This window comes from Aethalodelphis obliquidens, unplaced genomic scaffold (genome assembly GCF_003676395.1).
Source record: "Aethalodelphis obliquidens isolate GAN/ISIS:26980383/991018 unplaced genomic scaffold, ASM367639v1 scaffold34, whole genome shotgun sequence".
In the NCBI taxonomy this organism is placed as follows: Eukaryota; Metazoa; Chordata; class Mammalia; order Artiodactyla; family Delphinidae; genus Aethalodelphis; species Aethalodelphis obliquidens.
This window is the reverse complement of record NW_020837978.1, coordinates 336,818-352,887: the sequence shown is the minus strand read 5'-3', so window position 1 is coordinate 352,887 and position 16,070 is coordinate 336,818. Positions and strand designations below refer to the sequence as shown.

The 16,070-nt window shown below is 41.0% G+C and overlaps 1 protein-coding gene across 7 annotated transcripts in view; it reads left to right on the top strand.

The window, feature by feature from the left end:
* Window positions 1–16,070, top strand: part of EXOC2 (exocyst complex component 2) — a 156,459-nt gene that overhangs the window by 74,107 nt on the left and 66,282 nt on the right. For all 7 annotated transcript variants that reach the window (XM_027128215.1, XM_027128217.1, XM_027128213.1 and 4 more), the window contains exon 12: window positions 12,114–12,239. In XM_027128215.1, coding sequence (XP_026984016.1) covers window positions 12,114–12,239 — 126 coding nt within the window. The remainder of the gene's footprint in view (window positions 1–12,113; window positions 12,240–16,070) is intronic.

Sequence of the window (16,070 nt, the reverse complement as noted above, 5' to 3'; positions counted from 1 at the left end):
CAGTCCTGGCACAGAAGGAGATGCCACAGAGAGGCCATGATTATTTATTTATAGTTTAGTTTTGTCGTGAATTAGGTGGCTTGGAGTTGAGTATTTTCCAGCTATGAGTCTGTTCTTTTCTATTGTTGATGTTTAGGAAAACCCAAATATCTCTTCACTGATGCCATATCTAAATTTCTAGTATGTCATTAATTATTTTATAGTTTTAGCAAGTGAAAATGACATCAAACAACATATGCACAGTCTGAGGTCATTGGGGGATATTTAGAGGTCCTCAGGTTCTTGTGTACTGAGTCTGCTCTGTTGGGCAGGACTCTCAACGTGGCTGCCCGTCACAACCCCCTGGGTTTTTTTTAAAGATTGTCACTTCCCAGCGTCCTCCCCATTCCTGACCTGATTAGACTCTCTAGCAGTGGAGTCCACGCAGCAGTATTTTTTAAAGCTCCCAGGAGACTGTGGTGCAGCCGGGGTTGGTAATCAGTGTGGTGGATGTGCTCTCGGGACTGAAGAGCCGTGATGAGCAAGACCCAGAGGTCTCTGGCCTCTTGGAGCTTGTAGTCTATAGTGAGAGAGACCTATGTCTTTAAACAATTCACATGTTGTTTATTACATAAGTGTACTTGTGAAAGGTATTGCGAAGTGGGGAGTGCAGAACTCTGCCTCAGTCTCGTTAGCGGGAGGCCCAAGGAAGTTTCCTAGAGGAGGTGTTGTTGCCACTGAACCTAAATGAGGGATGTGAGTTTTCCAGGGAAGGAGCCACGGGGAAGTAGTCCAGAGACCCAGTAGGTGCTCAGTAAGTACCACCCTTCCCCTCTCCAGTGAAGAGGCTGTAAATACAGTGATACAAACAGGATCACGGTCTGACAAACGTTTTCCCTACTCAGGCTTATAAGAAACAATCCAACTGTATGATTTAGTTCTGAAAATACTTGAACTTCTGGAAAGCATGTGTCATTTATGAAGACAGCATATAGACCATTTGAAATTGGAGAAGTGCCAGGAAAATTCATATGCCTTATTGTCGCACCCATACCTGAAGGATCTGATAACCGATATTCCATCACTAAAGGTCTGAATCTTTCTTGAAGATCAATAGAGACACACCCTTACCTAATGGATTCCTGCCCTGCCATCTTGGTGTTATGTATTGCTATATGTATTTATCCAAAACTGCTGAAAATCAGCATTTCTGGAAGAAAAAAAAAAGACACGAGCTTCTGTGTAACTGGAGACCTGCCTTTTTATTCACTCTGACCAAGCCTGTTGTAGACGTTGCCGCTCGCATATGAAGTGCTTGGAGGAATGTGCATTACGTGGATCCTTTTGTTAGTGATGAGGTTTACCTAAAGTTATTTTCATAAGTTGGTCTTTAAAATTAGGAAGTGAAACATAACAGTTTACGACTCTTTGAACTTACTCCACAGATTTCGTGACAATACAATGTAAATTTCCTAAATTCATTAGCCAGATGTTTATAGGTTAGGATTTAATCGTCCTTGACATTCAGAGGAACATCCTGAGCCGTGCCCACCTGTTGTCAGCAAACACGACTTATATGAACAGTATAGACAGTCCCAACAGATAACTTGTCTTTCAGTTGGAAAGTTGGTGTGTTCTTTTGAGCTCACCATCAGGAGTTCGTATTATTTTATTTTGGAGAATTCCAAACATACTTAAGAGCACCAAAGGTGATACCACAACCTCCCGTGTACCTGCCCAGTTTCGACAGTTATCCCCTCACAGCCAGTCTCGTTTTATCTACACCGCCTCCCTCACCCTGAATTATTTTGGAAGCAGGTCACATCATTTCATCCATAATTATTTCAGTATGTAATTTTCAAAGGTAAAGATGCTTTGTGAAAACTGTAACTAAAATACTATTATCATTACCTGAAATGTGGTTTCTTAATATCAAGTATTCAGTTAATTGTCAAATTCAAAAGCAGTTTAATACCTCCAGTATCTTTTTAAGTACACGGATACTATGTACTTAATGTGGCTTTTTAATCGATAGCCAGTGCAAAGGCAGATGATACGAGAAGTGACACAGATGGAGACAGAACTTGTGTTTCCTAGAAGAATTAGCCGTGGTGACATAGTGTCCACTTTGGCCACTTGGCACCTAGATGCCTTCCTGGTTGTTGTCATCAGAGTGTGCATATGTCACTGGACACGTCAGCTCTTTACTGTGCACCTGCCTACCCGTGTACAGGTAATGTCATTATATAGCATAGGCATGTGCATGTGTGGGTGTGTTTATGTAAGATATTGGCCTTAATTATACGTTTGCTGGGAATAAGTACAATTTTTCTTTCATGTAATCTACACCCGATTGTTCCCGATAGACTCCTAATTGATATTTATGAGCGTCCTAGTTAGGTGTAATAGAAGTGCAGTCAGTATGAGGGCAAGTCTCCTAAATATCATTTGGACTTTCTGTTGGCCATCCTCTCGTAATCACAACATTTGGGGTCTGGAAGAAACCTGGGAAGTTGTCTGGTTTGGTACATGACTTGGATCTGTTTTGCACGTGAGGAAGCTGCCTCAGAGAAGCCAGGTGACAGACAGCCCAGCTTCTCCGTGTCCTGCACGGTGGTTCCACAGACCTCTCTGTGTTCTGTGGTTGAAGATAGTATTTCATCAAGTGTGTTTCTGAACATGGTGAACGGATGGCACGATGGCAGTGCCTTTTTGTGAAGCTGCATTGCTTTCATTCAGGTCTTCTCCAGAACCTATTTTCAGAATGAAAGCTTGCCGCATTCTAAACCTACAGAATGAATTGTACGTTCTTCTATTTGTAACACCTGTACTTGGACTTTTAACACCAGAGAAATGCTTGTAACTGATGGATAACCCAGTCTTGTGAGGTGAGATACAATTTTAAAAAGACAGACTGTAAATATTTTAGACAGGAAAAGACTTCTTTGTGTCTTTGTAAGTAAAGCTGGTTTTTATGCATGAATTTAAGAAACCTAATTAACATACAAGGTTTTTTTTTTTTTAAGTCTTTACATGATGCTTTGGGTTAAAATGTTAATTGTATTTAGTCTTGTGTCTTCAAGAAAAGTTCATGAGCCAAGATGGTGACAGATTTTCAGAGACAGCAGTCCTACCTAAAAAAGCCACATTTGTCCAGGTTACCTTCTTCTGTATATGAAGCATTCATTGCTCAGCAGAGGTAGGTCATAGGGTTGATATTTTTATAAACACTGCATTAGAGCCTTCTCTGGATTCCAATTTTTATAATAATAACGCATACGAACCTGGTAGATGGTGCCCCTAGATGTCGCACACCAGGACACAGACAGGAGATGAGCATTACGCCTCAACACACCCTGCCAGGTATCCAGGAATTCCTCACTCCGCTTCTGCGGCCGCCTCTGTAGCCCAAATGTGATCTTTCCGTTTTTCTAAGGGGAGACAAATAGGAGGAAAAAAACAAGAATAAAGATCAACATTAAAAAAAAAAATTCATCTTGAAAGCATAAACACCTATGGAAGGGCCTGTTTTCTTCCAGCTTGAGCTAGTCAACTCTACAGCTTCTCTTCCAAAACTTTTACTGCCTTATAAGAAGTGTCATTTGTCTCTTAGAATTTCTGTGAAATAGGGCCAAAATTAGACTAAATCTTCAGGTTTCCTGTCAGGAAAAGCCTTTGGTTTAACCCCCTACGGACATTCTCAAACAGGATTTTGAAAGGTAGCCTTCAAAGGTGTGTTTTTTCCTTTGTTCTGAAAATGAGTTTAACTCTAAACTCATTTAAAATACGTGCTGACTACATGTGGTGACTCCAGGGAGAAGCATCTAGAGCAGTTATCTCTGCTTTCTGCTGTCTGCACCGCTAGGGCTTCCCAGAGGACATATTAGAGCAGAGGCAAGTGACGCGTTTAGAATGGAAGCCATAGATTCTTTCAGACAGTCACACAGCAGATGGGAACACATTTCCATGTGGCTCAGGTTCTCTTTGAAAACTTAGAGATACGTCACACCTGAAAGGTTTATTCTGAACCATCACAGTACGGATCTATTATAGAGGAAAAATGTTAAGAATAGAGGCTAATGATCTACTCTTTTAATTATTTCAAACAGAGCAGATTATTAATGACTTGCTGAAATAAAAAGACTATATTTTCAATTCAAGCTCATCAAATACCTGCAAAAAGTACATTTTAAATTTTTGTACAGTTTCATGAATTTAGTATAACTAAACTATATTTTTTCTTGATATTTAAAAAATAAAGATGTGACTTTTATGTAGATAATCACTGGGGTTAAAAAAATATAATTCTAGTATTTCCACAATTTGGCATCAGGTAGCTCCTGGGCACCAGATTAGGTTGCAAGCCTCCATTAAGAAATTGGCAACAGATTTGTCAGATCTTCTACGTAACTACAAAAATGTTTCTATGTTTAAAAAGACAGTAAACGTTTATACATAGATTTCTAATAAAATTTCTAATTTTTTATTTTAAAGTTGTTATCATGAGGTTGTACATTAGGAAGTTTCTTTTTTGGAGATTTAAAAAGTAGTTTCTCTCCTGAATGTTTATTATACCAACGTGAACCCAGAATGATAGACGTTGATTTAAAAAGAAGAAAAGGCACAGCTCCTGCAAGTACAGGTAGGCGACACTGGTTTGGTCTCCACCTTCCCGTCCCTGTGACTGAGTCCTCCCGATGTGAATTGTGCTTTACCTGCTCACTGTTGCTTCAGTTGGCTTTAGAAGAGGCAGTGCTTCTAAATACTTGTAGTGGGATTTTATTCACTTACTTTGAGGTTCGTAAGCCATAAAGGATTACAGAAGAAGGTAGATTCAGGAGAGAGGAATAGAAGAAAAGTACCAGTTTATGACTGTAATAGCAAAAATCTTCTCTCCAGCAAAGTGGTGGTCTGGTTTTCCTTTCCCTTTTGTCCTTTTTCTCAGAAAGAGAAGAAACCTAGGTGATACTCAGTGTGCCATGAATTAGATTCACAGTGCATCCTGTTAGAAATTGTCGCTGTTGTTTGTAAACAGTATAAGTTTACATAAGCAGTTTTAATTACCTGACAGCTTAGCAGGATTTTACGTGATTGTAAATTTGTTTTTTTATCTAATTTGAAAAGACAAATTTAGCTTCCAAATTAAAATGAGGACTAGCAATTAATACTAGTAACTTAAACAGTTTTTTAGAAGTCAGTAAGCTAGCACTTGAGCATTTGATTTACTGTTCAAATAGTACAGCGTTCATTCGCAGGTCCTGTCAGTGCTTCCCCAGCTGTTGGGTATGGTCGGAGGAGTGAGACTTGCCTCGTTTTGTGCTCGGTTCTGGTCACCTGGTGGCGGCGTCTGTCTGTGTCAGGTCAGACAGGGCAGCAGGGCTTCCGTCAGGAGGACCTCTCCGCATGACGTCCCAGCGCTGGGTCTTTTCTGCTTGGCTCACTGTCTGTCTGGGGGGAGACACACCTCCAGCCTTCAGAGAAAACGGCTTTGACAGTAAATGCCCCGCACACCTTGAATTGCTAGCATTGCCTGGTAATTTTAGAATATTCAGGGGTACAGATACTTTATGTCTCCTGTTGTCATTTTTGGAATAATTCTATTGCTTATACAGTCTAAGTAGGTGCTCTCTACTTAAATCTGTATATAACTGCAGAAAAGGGTCGTACTTAAATAAAAGCATAAATAATTTGGTTTTGGTTATTCACCTAACCAGCTTGTTACAATGTATGGTTCTTGCTTATATAGCCAATGTTAGCTGAGAAGTGCTTCTTCAAGGTTCACACCTGTAGTCTTGCTTTTAAAATACGTCTCTTCCTTTCAGCTTTTTTCCGAATGATGTTGGAATACAGTTCAGAATTTGGCCCGCAGCCCTAAGAAGTGGAGTGAGGTTATGCGGCCTGTTAAATACGCCTTCCTTGGTTTAATTTGGATTAAACGATCCCCTTTAAATTGAAGAAGTACCCCGTAGGAACTTCAAATGTATGTATAGAAGCATCAGATCAAAAAGAACATTCTTATCTGTGGACACAGTCTCATTCCTGGAGGTTGGTAGCTGCCTTGCTGCACCCACCCCATCCCAGTCACCGACCTTTGTGTGTGCTGTGCTTGACAGGAGTCCAGCAGGCCTGGGTCTGCAGAGGCTCCTGGCCCCGAGCACGGTCAACAAGCGGCAGGGGGTGGTCCGGCTGCTGCTCAGGACAGGGGCCTGCTGTGCGCAGGAAAGTGTGTTTGGAGGTGTTTCGGGCTGAGGAAGTGGGCCACGTGGAGAGTTGGCTATAGACCAGGGCTCCCCGTACCACGTGGGCTGCGAGAAAGCTGGGCGGGAGGCCGGGGGCCGAGTACACATGGCTGATGTATCACCTGGCCCACGTCTGCAGGCCTCCCCCTCCACAGAAAAGCCTCTCCTGCCCTTTGTGTCCCGGGGAGTCTGGTAAACACATACTGACCACTGCATTTAAAGAAGGGAGAGCGCACCCAGATAGCTGGAGTTGAAAGGATTTGGCTGATGTGTGATATGGAATCCTTGGTATAACAAGCATTTCTTACAAATCTTCCTAAAGCCATTATCAGTTTTTTGTCGTACTCAGAGTTTTAAGGTAAACCCTTAAGTTTTCGAGCTTTGCAGAAAATCTTGCCATATCTCTGAAGTTCGCATAAAGCTGAAGACTTTTTATCTGGTAAAAACCTCATAGTTGGAAAAAAATAGCAAACCTTTCAGCTCGTTCATAGCAAATTGTGAAAGATAAATAGTTTTTCTTTTAGAAAAGTAGTGCGCCTTACACTCGACCCCTGCTCTTGGCGAAGCAGCTAGGGCTATTGGCGTTCTGGAGACAGTTATTTCTGCAACTTCTGAAGACAGATTTTCTGTTTTTCTCTTATTAAAAGTAAATTTCTGTTTTGTTTATATAGTATTCCAAAGGTGATTTTTCTAATTTTATATTTATTCGTAATCTGTTAAATTTCTCCTGCATACTCACAATTAGAAAAATAGTTCCCTTTGAGAATGCTGGTAGCATGTTTTAGAAGCTTTATTTAAACCGGAGAAACAGAATGTTGACTCAAGTGTGTCAACGAAAATAAATGATCTGTAATGGGAAAAGAATTTTATTTGATAGAAAAGAGTTTTATTTGAGCCAAACTGAGGACTGTAGCCCAGAAGACAGCCTCTCAGATAACTCTGAGGAACTGTTCCAGAGAAGCATGGTTTTCAGCACAGTTTTATATCTTGTCAGAACAAAGAACATCAAACATGTCAGGGATACAGACCAGCATGTACACAGCGAGTCAGTGTGGCCTTGGCACCTGGGAAGGGAATCTCACCATTCAAGAAGGACCAGCATTGGTGGCCCAGGGAGACAGGCATTTCATCTTTACTTTTAGCGTGGACGTTCTTTACTTCTGGCCACTGTGCCCTCTTCTGCAATAATTAAAGCAGACGCACAATGTGTGTTTGATTGAACAGCCACGAACAGGCTGTTCCAGTTAGTATAAAGTTCAAGTGGACGCGTGTATAAGCCAGAATGTCTTCCCCAGACCGCAACACGTGAACGTTTCTTCTATCAAGGGTCAGTAATTAAGAAGCTTAGTCATTTTTTTTTAATTTTAAGTGTTTAAAAGAGTTTTTCTTCCAAGATGCTTCTTCCAAGCATATGTAGATAAGATATATATGTTTTCTTTGATGTATTGGTAAAAACCCAAATATTAGTTCATGGAATTTAGAAGATACAGCTATACCCTAAGATTATTTAGTTCTAGAATTTTTTTAGTATCCTTTTTTTCTTTTTTCCCCCTACAAACACCGTATAGAATTTTAGGACTGGAAATACTGTACTGATGGAAGTGTTGCTGTGTGAAGTTTTGTCAGGAGAGCAATCTTTCCCCGTAGTTATTCCTCAGATAACTTGGACAGATTGCGGCCAGGTACTCTTGATCTTATCAGCACGCTGTCATTTGAGGGTGTTTATTGGTTACTCTGCTTGGTGCCTCTAAAATAGCCAAGCTGTAAGGTCCACAATAACAAGTATGAAATCCTAGTGACGTTTTCCCTGTTACTGTTTTTGTCGCCTTTAATATTTTCTTGATGAAATTTCCTTTTACGACTTAACGCTCACGTGTGCTCTCTGTGTAGGGGCAGAGACTGTTTATACATTTAAACAGCACTGCTACTCATCACCCTCAGTTGTCTCAAACTATTCCAGGGAGCGGAATAAGCGGTGGTTCAAAGTTTCAAATTCAGATTTTGTATCATAGAATCAGAATTTTAGAGCTGAAAAAGACACTAAGGCTTGTGTAGTTCAAGCCCTGATTTTTACAGGTGAAGAAGCATATGCCGCCTGTGACTCCTTCTGCCACAGAGCGGGGGCCCCTGGGATAGGGAGCAGTTGTCAGCGTGAGCACAGATGAGGGAAAGCTGGGCTGTGATCCTATTTGAGAAAAACTTTCGTCAGGGATAAAATCGTAGGAACAGTTCATTTCTAGAGAAAATCTACTCTCAAGAAAACAAATGACCTCCCATAACTCATTAATCCAGTATTAGGTTTGAAAAAGACAAAGTCACAGTTTTACAAAAACTTTAGGCTCTGTCACCTGCAGAACAGCTTAGTGCAAACTGAGCTTCTAATGAAAAACCCAAGTCCTGTGTATATATGTATTGAACACCATCCTTAGGTGGATATCAGGGCAGATAATTTAGTGTTTTCAGGGAAAATATACGAAGTAACATAATTTTCATTTGTGTATGGTCTGCACATAAATAAGAGCATGATATTATGAAACTTCCTAGTTACTCTCATTTATAACAGTATATTTTATATAACATTTCTCTTAAACATATCAAGAGATACTGCTATCGTATTGTGAGGTAAAACAGTCAAGAGCAAATGAACGGATTTCTTATATTTTAAAACCTTTTGCTGATTTTATGTTACAGAAACTTTTTTTCATCTTTTTCTTTCTTTTATAATAATGTTTGTTTATCATCAGAAGCACTTCATATTTGTAATAATTTTGTGGGGTATAAATATCGTCATGTAATTTAAGTTTAAAAGGAGTGTCAGAATCCTCAAGTTTTTTTTTTTTTTGACACTTGATAGTAAATAATTTCTGACAACTGAGATTTTAAATGTTTTCATTAATTTTCTTCTCAAAGGACAATCCTCCTAATTCCCCATAAGATTATTCATTGCAAGACTTTTTCTGACCAGAGAAAGGAGCAGTCTGTTAGAGGTGAGCGAGTTCTGGGCTCAGGCCCGGGCTCCCACTGCAGGGCTGGTCCCCGGGCTGTGCAGGGCACCACCTGCCGGACCCTTGGCCCAGCACGCCCACGGACGCATCTGTCCCCAGGGTCTGGGGGCCGTCCTCTCCCTGCTACTGTGCTGTCCTTGCTGCTATTCGACAGACACTTCCAAATAAGAAATTAGTTCTTGGTAAGCTTTCTTTTCCTGATATCGTAGAAAATGATGATACGGTTTCTAATAGAAGAAACGCATGTTCTTAATAGTTTCTGCCATTAAAGGGAAAAGTAAATCAGTCTTTTAACAGTTTCAAAATTCAAGTTTATTTAAATTAAACTATACAGGACTTAATATCATGCATTTAAATTAATGCTGTAAACACACCAGTTACGGGGAAAAACTTTTTCTGAGGATCTACTTAATGATCATTGTATATTTTTGTAGGAATGGTATACAGTGTGTATTTAGGAAACTAGGAGGTTTTCCTTCTAATCAAAAATTTGTAGTCCTGAAACCTTCAAGGGTAGTAACTTATAACGTTTTGAATTAAAGCATTCTCTTCTTGCACCTTTCAATATACATGTTTACATAAATTACACATTTTATACAAACATTTAATGTGGTGCCAAGTTTGGGCTTTTTTACATTTCCTTTTTTATATAAATTTATTTATTTGTGTTTGGCTGCGTTGGGTCTTTGTCGCTGCGCGCGGGCTTTCTCTGGTTGTGGCGAGTGGGGGCTCCTCTTCATTGCGGTGCGCGGGCTTCTCTTGTGGAGCACTGGGTCTAGGTGCATGGGCTTCAGTAGTTGTGGCATGCGGGCTCAGTAGCTGTGGCCACAGGCTTAGTTGCTCCGTGGCATGTGGGATCCTCCCAGACCAGGGCTGGAACTCGTGTCCCCTGCATTGGCAGGCAGATTCCCAACCACTGTGCTACCAGGGAAGTCCCTACATTTCCTTTTAAAATATGTCAGAAAATTGATATTTTGATATTAATTTCTTGAATTCTACAATTAATAGCAGTGGTGACTCTGTAAACTTCAGAGGAAAATGTCATAAATCTTCAAAGCTTCCACACAAATCCCTCTTTGAGATGGGGAAAAAATCAATTATAAAAAATATTATTTCTTCATCTATGTGTTTTCTTAACTCTCATTTTTCTTGCTATTTTAAAATATTGAATTCTACAAGTCTTATCCTAGATTTAATGTGTTCCAAAGTAGAAGTCCATGTAAATAAAGCATTTAGCATAGTAGGCGAAACATCGTGGGTATTTAATAAAATGCCATTCCACTGAAACTATCTGTTCAAATGACTTGGTTTCTATTTCTGTAAAACCTGCCTGGTAGAATCTGTGAGGAGGCGGGGAGATAGCTCATACTGTATCATGCTGAGTGGCTCATGATGGGAGGAGCCATGAAAGCAGACTCTTTGCTTGTATTGTATTCACTTATGTCTTGATTTTCTGCCTCCACTGCCAGGATGTAAACACCTTGAGGACAGGCCTTTACCTGTTAACCCACTGCCATATCCCAGGGGCCTGCAATTCCTGGCACGTAGGAGGGCTCAGTAAAGACTTGTTTGATGCTACTGAATAACTGACACTATCACTGGCATAAAATCATTATTTTATAATTGGGTTTCATCTTTTGCCCTTGGAAACAAATCTATAAGCTTTTCATATTCTGTTAAGTTATAAAACAAAGGAAGAGCATTCTTATTGAATAATTTAGTATCAGTCACTCAGTGTATATTGAAGGAATTATATGCAGAAGATCCAGCTGTGGACAGAGACTTAATATTGATCCTTATCCCCGAGAAGTTCTGACTGGAACTGTTAATGAACAGCAGAAGGCAGAATGTTGAGTCAGTGAGACGGTGTTCATTCGGAGGGCAGGGAAAGTAGACAGCACTTTGAGCTGGAACAGCAGGAGGCGACTTGTGTTTATTAACAGGATGGGGAGGATGATGAAAAGGGTAGGAAGTGAGGCAGGAAAATGAAAGATGCATTTTCATAGTGTCCTCTGCACCGTAAGCACCCTGTAAATGTTTATTGAATTCAGCTTGTTTTGGAGGTCTTTGAATGCTCAGCCGCAGAGCTCAGAGTGCTGGTTGTAGCACCTCTGCAGGCTGACAAGGCGAATTCTACCCATAATGCCAGCCTCTCACTAACAGGATTAGCAACACGGGATTCCATTCCTGGTGACTCTGGAGAACCATCTTAGAAAAAGTGTTTCCTGGTTCTTAGATAATTTGGGTTGGAATTCTGAGGGTTTTCTGGAAGACTTCTGAGAAGAGAATCAAGATAGCAGTATTTTGGTGGTATTAATCCAGGACAATAAAGAGAATGTCTTGACATTCTCTAGTGAAGTGTTAGGCTTCTAGAATATTAACAGTGTGGGGTGAAAAGGGTCCCAACTAGGTGGCTGGCAGTGGGAATAGAAATAAGAAATCACATCCCACATTGCAAAGAAAGAAGTTGTGGTATTTGGAGATTTAAATTTTAAGGGGGAAGTCAAAGATTTATGCTGTTAAGTCTGCTCCACTAAACCCTGTACCTTCCTTTCCAAGTGCCAAGTTGCTTTTCAAAAAAGAATTTTTCATCCTGATTTTTATGTTTATGGAACCCCCTCCCCTCCGTTTTGCTGAACATTCATTCTGAAATGATATGTAAGTTACATGTCTGTATTAAGCCAGAGTAATAGATTTAATCCTCCAAATCTGTATGGTGGGAGTGACTTTTAAAAGCTATTTAGAGAAAATATTTCTGGTTTTACTTTAGTAGATGTCTTCTTTAAAAAAAAGAATGGAACGGTTGAGCAAGAAATCTCTCAGAGAAGAGGTCCATTAAATCACTTAGTAAGCTCTGTGAGTCCATGGAAACGCTGCCTCTCTCTTCCAGGGCCACCGGGCCTTCACAGCGCCACGCTGGACCTGGACGGCGATGTGCGTGCCTCCATGCCGGGTCATCTAGGCCAGACGGCGTCTCTGAAGAGGGGTAGCAGCTTTCAGCCTGGTCGAGATGACGGTGAGTGTCTCCCTCCCACCTGTATCTTTTAAATTTGTACTCGTGTAATAGCCAGCATTTTTCTCTTGGAAAATTCCATAATTACCTGTGTTACTGCTGCTGAGTATTACCAGCCATCATCCCTTCTACTTAAGCAACTACACAGTAATTAAATTTAGATAATTAAAATGAATTTTACATTGCACATTAAAGAAATGCCATTTGATTTTTTAGTAAGTCATTTCATTGGGCACAGGTCAGTGTTATTCAACACATTTCTGTGGTTGAATTTTTAAAAATATGCCACAGAAAAAATTATCTGAGAACGTCTTTAGGATGAAGGTTGCAACAAAAGTGAATCTCTGTAGTCAGTACAGAAAAATAGTAGACACCTTTTTAATGAATTTTAAGATTTGGTTTGAAAAGAGTTGTTTGTTTATTACCCATAAATTAGTTGCTAATCATTTTTTCTACGCTAAGGCATCTCAAGTTGTAACTGTGTTACATTTCTTCCTGAGGTTGACATTTATCTTTTGATTGTTTACCTATATGAGATACAAAACATGTTGGTTATAATGCCTTTGTGTACCAATTAGATGCTGTTAGTCACTGGTTACTTACAACCTCAATAATAGATATAAGAAATGCAAATAAGGTAATAGAAATACCTTACTTCTTATTAAGTTCAAATACCTCTAAAGATTATTTCAAAGTATTTCATATTATTCTTCTGAGTACTGGAGTAGAGATTTTTTTTCTAAAGTTCTATTAATAATATGAATGAACGTCCATCATAAGCACTAAAATCAAATGATACATTTGCACTAAATGAAGGGATTCCATAACTGTCAGTGTGGCTTCTTCTTGTCCTGTTCCATTCTCCACCCAGCCCACCAAACTCTAGAATAAACACTGGAAAGAGCAGAACTGTTTGATTCTGTACATTGTGGTACCGTGTAGCCCTCTAAGCAGATATAGCCAGGGCCTGACCCTGAAGTGCAGCCCATCTGAGTTTCAAAAAAATACGTCCTTTCTTTAATGAGTAGGATGACACATGATCTGTGAAAACCCTTTCCACACCCCTTCCTTGCCCTTATGTGATTCACTACCACCCGTGGACATGCTGACAGGCTTAAAACAGTTAGAAATTATACTTGAGGCTGACTGTAATGAATTACATCATCTTGAACAGTTCAAATTTATCCTGCCTGGGGTTTGTCAAGCTTCTTCCATCAATTTTATCTAATTCTGGAAATTTCCATCAAATTTGCAAAATTTTTGGCTATCATTTTGTCAGATATCTTTCTGCTCTGCTTCCTTTTCTGGAATCCCAACTGCATGTATGTTAAGCCAATGGATTATCCCGTAGATCACTGAGGATCTGTTCCCCACCCCAGTTTCTCCACTCTGTGCTCCACTGTAGAGTTAATTGTTATGCCTTCTCTGATCTTTTATCTTCAGCATCTAAGCTGAAGTTTCATGTAAAAGTTTCATGTACTTTTTCATCTCTAGAAGTTCCATTTGGTTCTTTTAAATATCTTGCCTTTCTTTCCTCATTATTTCACGTTTTCCTTTACTTGAACATTGTCCTTACAGGTTAATTCTCTCTCTGTCATTTGTGGCTCTGTTACTCTTGACTAGTTTTCTCCCTGGTTTCTGGTTCTGATTCTCCTTCCCCTTTTAGCCTGGTTAATCATGTTTCATTGTTTCTCAGACACTGGGAATGTTCAGTGTTGAGTGTCGGGGTTTTGTTCTCTTCCTTTAAAGAGTGTGAGACTTTGTTTTACCGGTTACTTGCAAATAAGTTTGATTCATCCAAGGCCTGTGGTTAGTTGCTGGAGCAGTAGCCTACCTTCCAGGGAGACTTGAGGCCACTCCTGAACGGCCTGGGGTCACTCAGGAGGACTGCTCCCCTCCCGTATGATTCCTGGGAACCCTTGGCCTTACTACTCCCTGGCTGCTCTTTGCCTGGCTGTGAAGTTCACTGGACATGAGCATGACTTAGGAAGACTCTTATGTGGATTCTGGGAGCTTTTTTCCCACGTAGTTCCTCCCTCCTTTCCAGAACTCTTCCATGTATCATCCACTCACCCCCGCTGCCCTGAACTCCATCTTTCCAACTCCGAAAGCCCACTGAGCTTTGCTTCAGTTCCTCCTCCCTTGACCTCTCTTGTCTAGAAATGGCAGGCAGAAATCCAGAGCAGCTGTGGGCTCCCCACCTGTTCACTTCCCCTTCCCTGAGGGATCACAGTCTTGTGCTGCCTATGAAATGCTTGTTTAGATATTCCCCCACCCCCACCCCCGCCCCACAGTTTTCTAGTTGTTCACCACCAGAGGTTAAATCCAGCCCTTGTTACTCCAGCATGGCTAGAAGTGAAAGCAAAGTAAGTCAGCTTTAATTTCTCCAGAGTTATTGAAATTGGAACACTATGAGGGATTGCTTGCAGTAAACAATAGCTGTGAATAAAGTTGAGGAAGCTCATTCTTGATCTTGTGATCAAAAAAAGCCTACGTTATGACTTCTATTGAGACAAATTAGATACTCCTGCCATATTCCCTTAGTTCTTTTCATCAGTCTTAGGAGATAACTCTTAAAGTTATTCTTTCGGTGATAGAGCATGTGGGAATTTATCAATAAGAAAAGAAAATCCAAAATCATTTTTTAGTTATAATGATCAGAATTTGGATGTAGTAGGCTTAGAAGGAACAAGGGGAAAGGGCTCTCAGTACACACATACACACGTGGGTGTAAAGAATCTGCTGGTGATAAAAAGATCAAAAACACATGACCCTCAGAATTGTTCCCTGTCACCGGGCAGGAGGCTGCAGGAGCCCGTGTGTTTTCCGAGAGCCCTGGTGCCTGAGTGCCAGCCCCTCGGTAACACGGCCCTGCAGCCAGTGTGCACCTCTGGCGGGGACGCTCCATCCCAAGGGGAATTCAGACAAAATCATTTTATCAGTTTATCTGCTATAGAAAGGTTCAGCCAATGGAATCCAGAATCCTTTTGGAAGCCTGTTGGAATTGGTTTGTTTTTATTTATACTTGTCCAGATGCTTTTCCCATCGTAAAATCGTCCCACATAGATACTTGTTCATCTTGTTTCTTTTTTATATACATTTATTTATTTGTTTTTGTCCGCCTTGGGTCTTCGTTGCTGCGCGCCGGCTTTCTCTAGTTGCGGCGAGCGGGGGCTGCTCTTCGTTGCGGTGCACGGGCTTCTCATTGCAGTGGCTTCTCTTGTTGCGGAGCATGGGTTCTAGGCTCATGGGCTTCAGTAGCTGTGGCTCGCGGGCTCAGCAGTTGTGGCTTACAGGCTCTAGAGCACAGGGTCAGTAGCTGTGGTGCATGGGCTTAGTTGCTCCGCGGCATGTGGGATCTTCTCAGACCAGGGCTCAAACCTGTGTCCCCTGCACTGGCAGGCAGATTCTTAACCACTGCGCCACCAGGGAAGCCCAGAATACTTACTAATTAGTGGATTCAACAAGAGAGAAGCTGAGTTTACTTCCTATTTGTTTATTTTGTGGTTTTTAAAAAGATTTCTTTTTAAGTGGTGAGAAGGCAGTGTTCCCTCTTTCCCTTGGGGCGGAGGCATCCTCTGTGCCGACTGCTCTTGGGAGCAGACGGTGTGTGTGCAGGACGTGTGCGCACACAGAGCCACCTGGGTGTCGCAACTTCAGACCAAGGGGGACTCGTCAGCTTGGGTCACTTTCACGTGTTCCCCGCAGACCTGGCCGAGGATCTGTGAGCTCGGGAGCCCGATGAGCTCTCCCAGCAGGGGATGCAAACCGGAGATCAGTTCGGCTGCAGGAGCATGGATCTTTTGAAACTAATTTTCAAAAAATTAGTCTTTC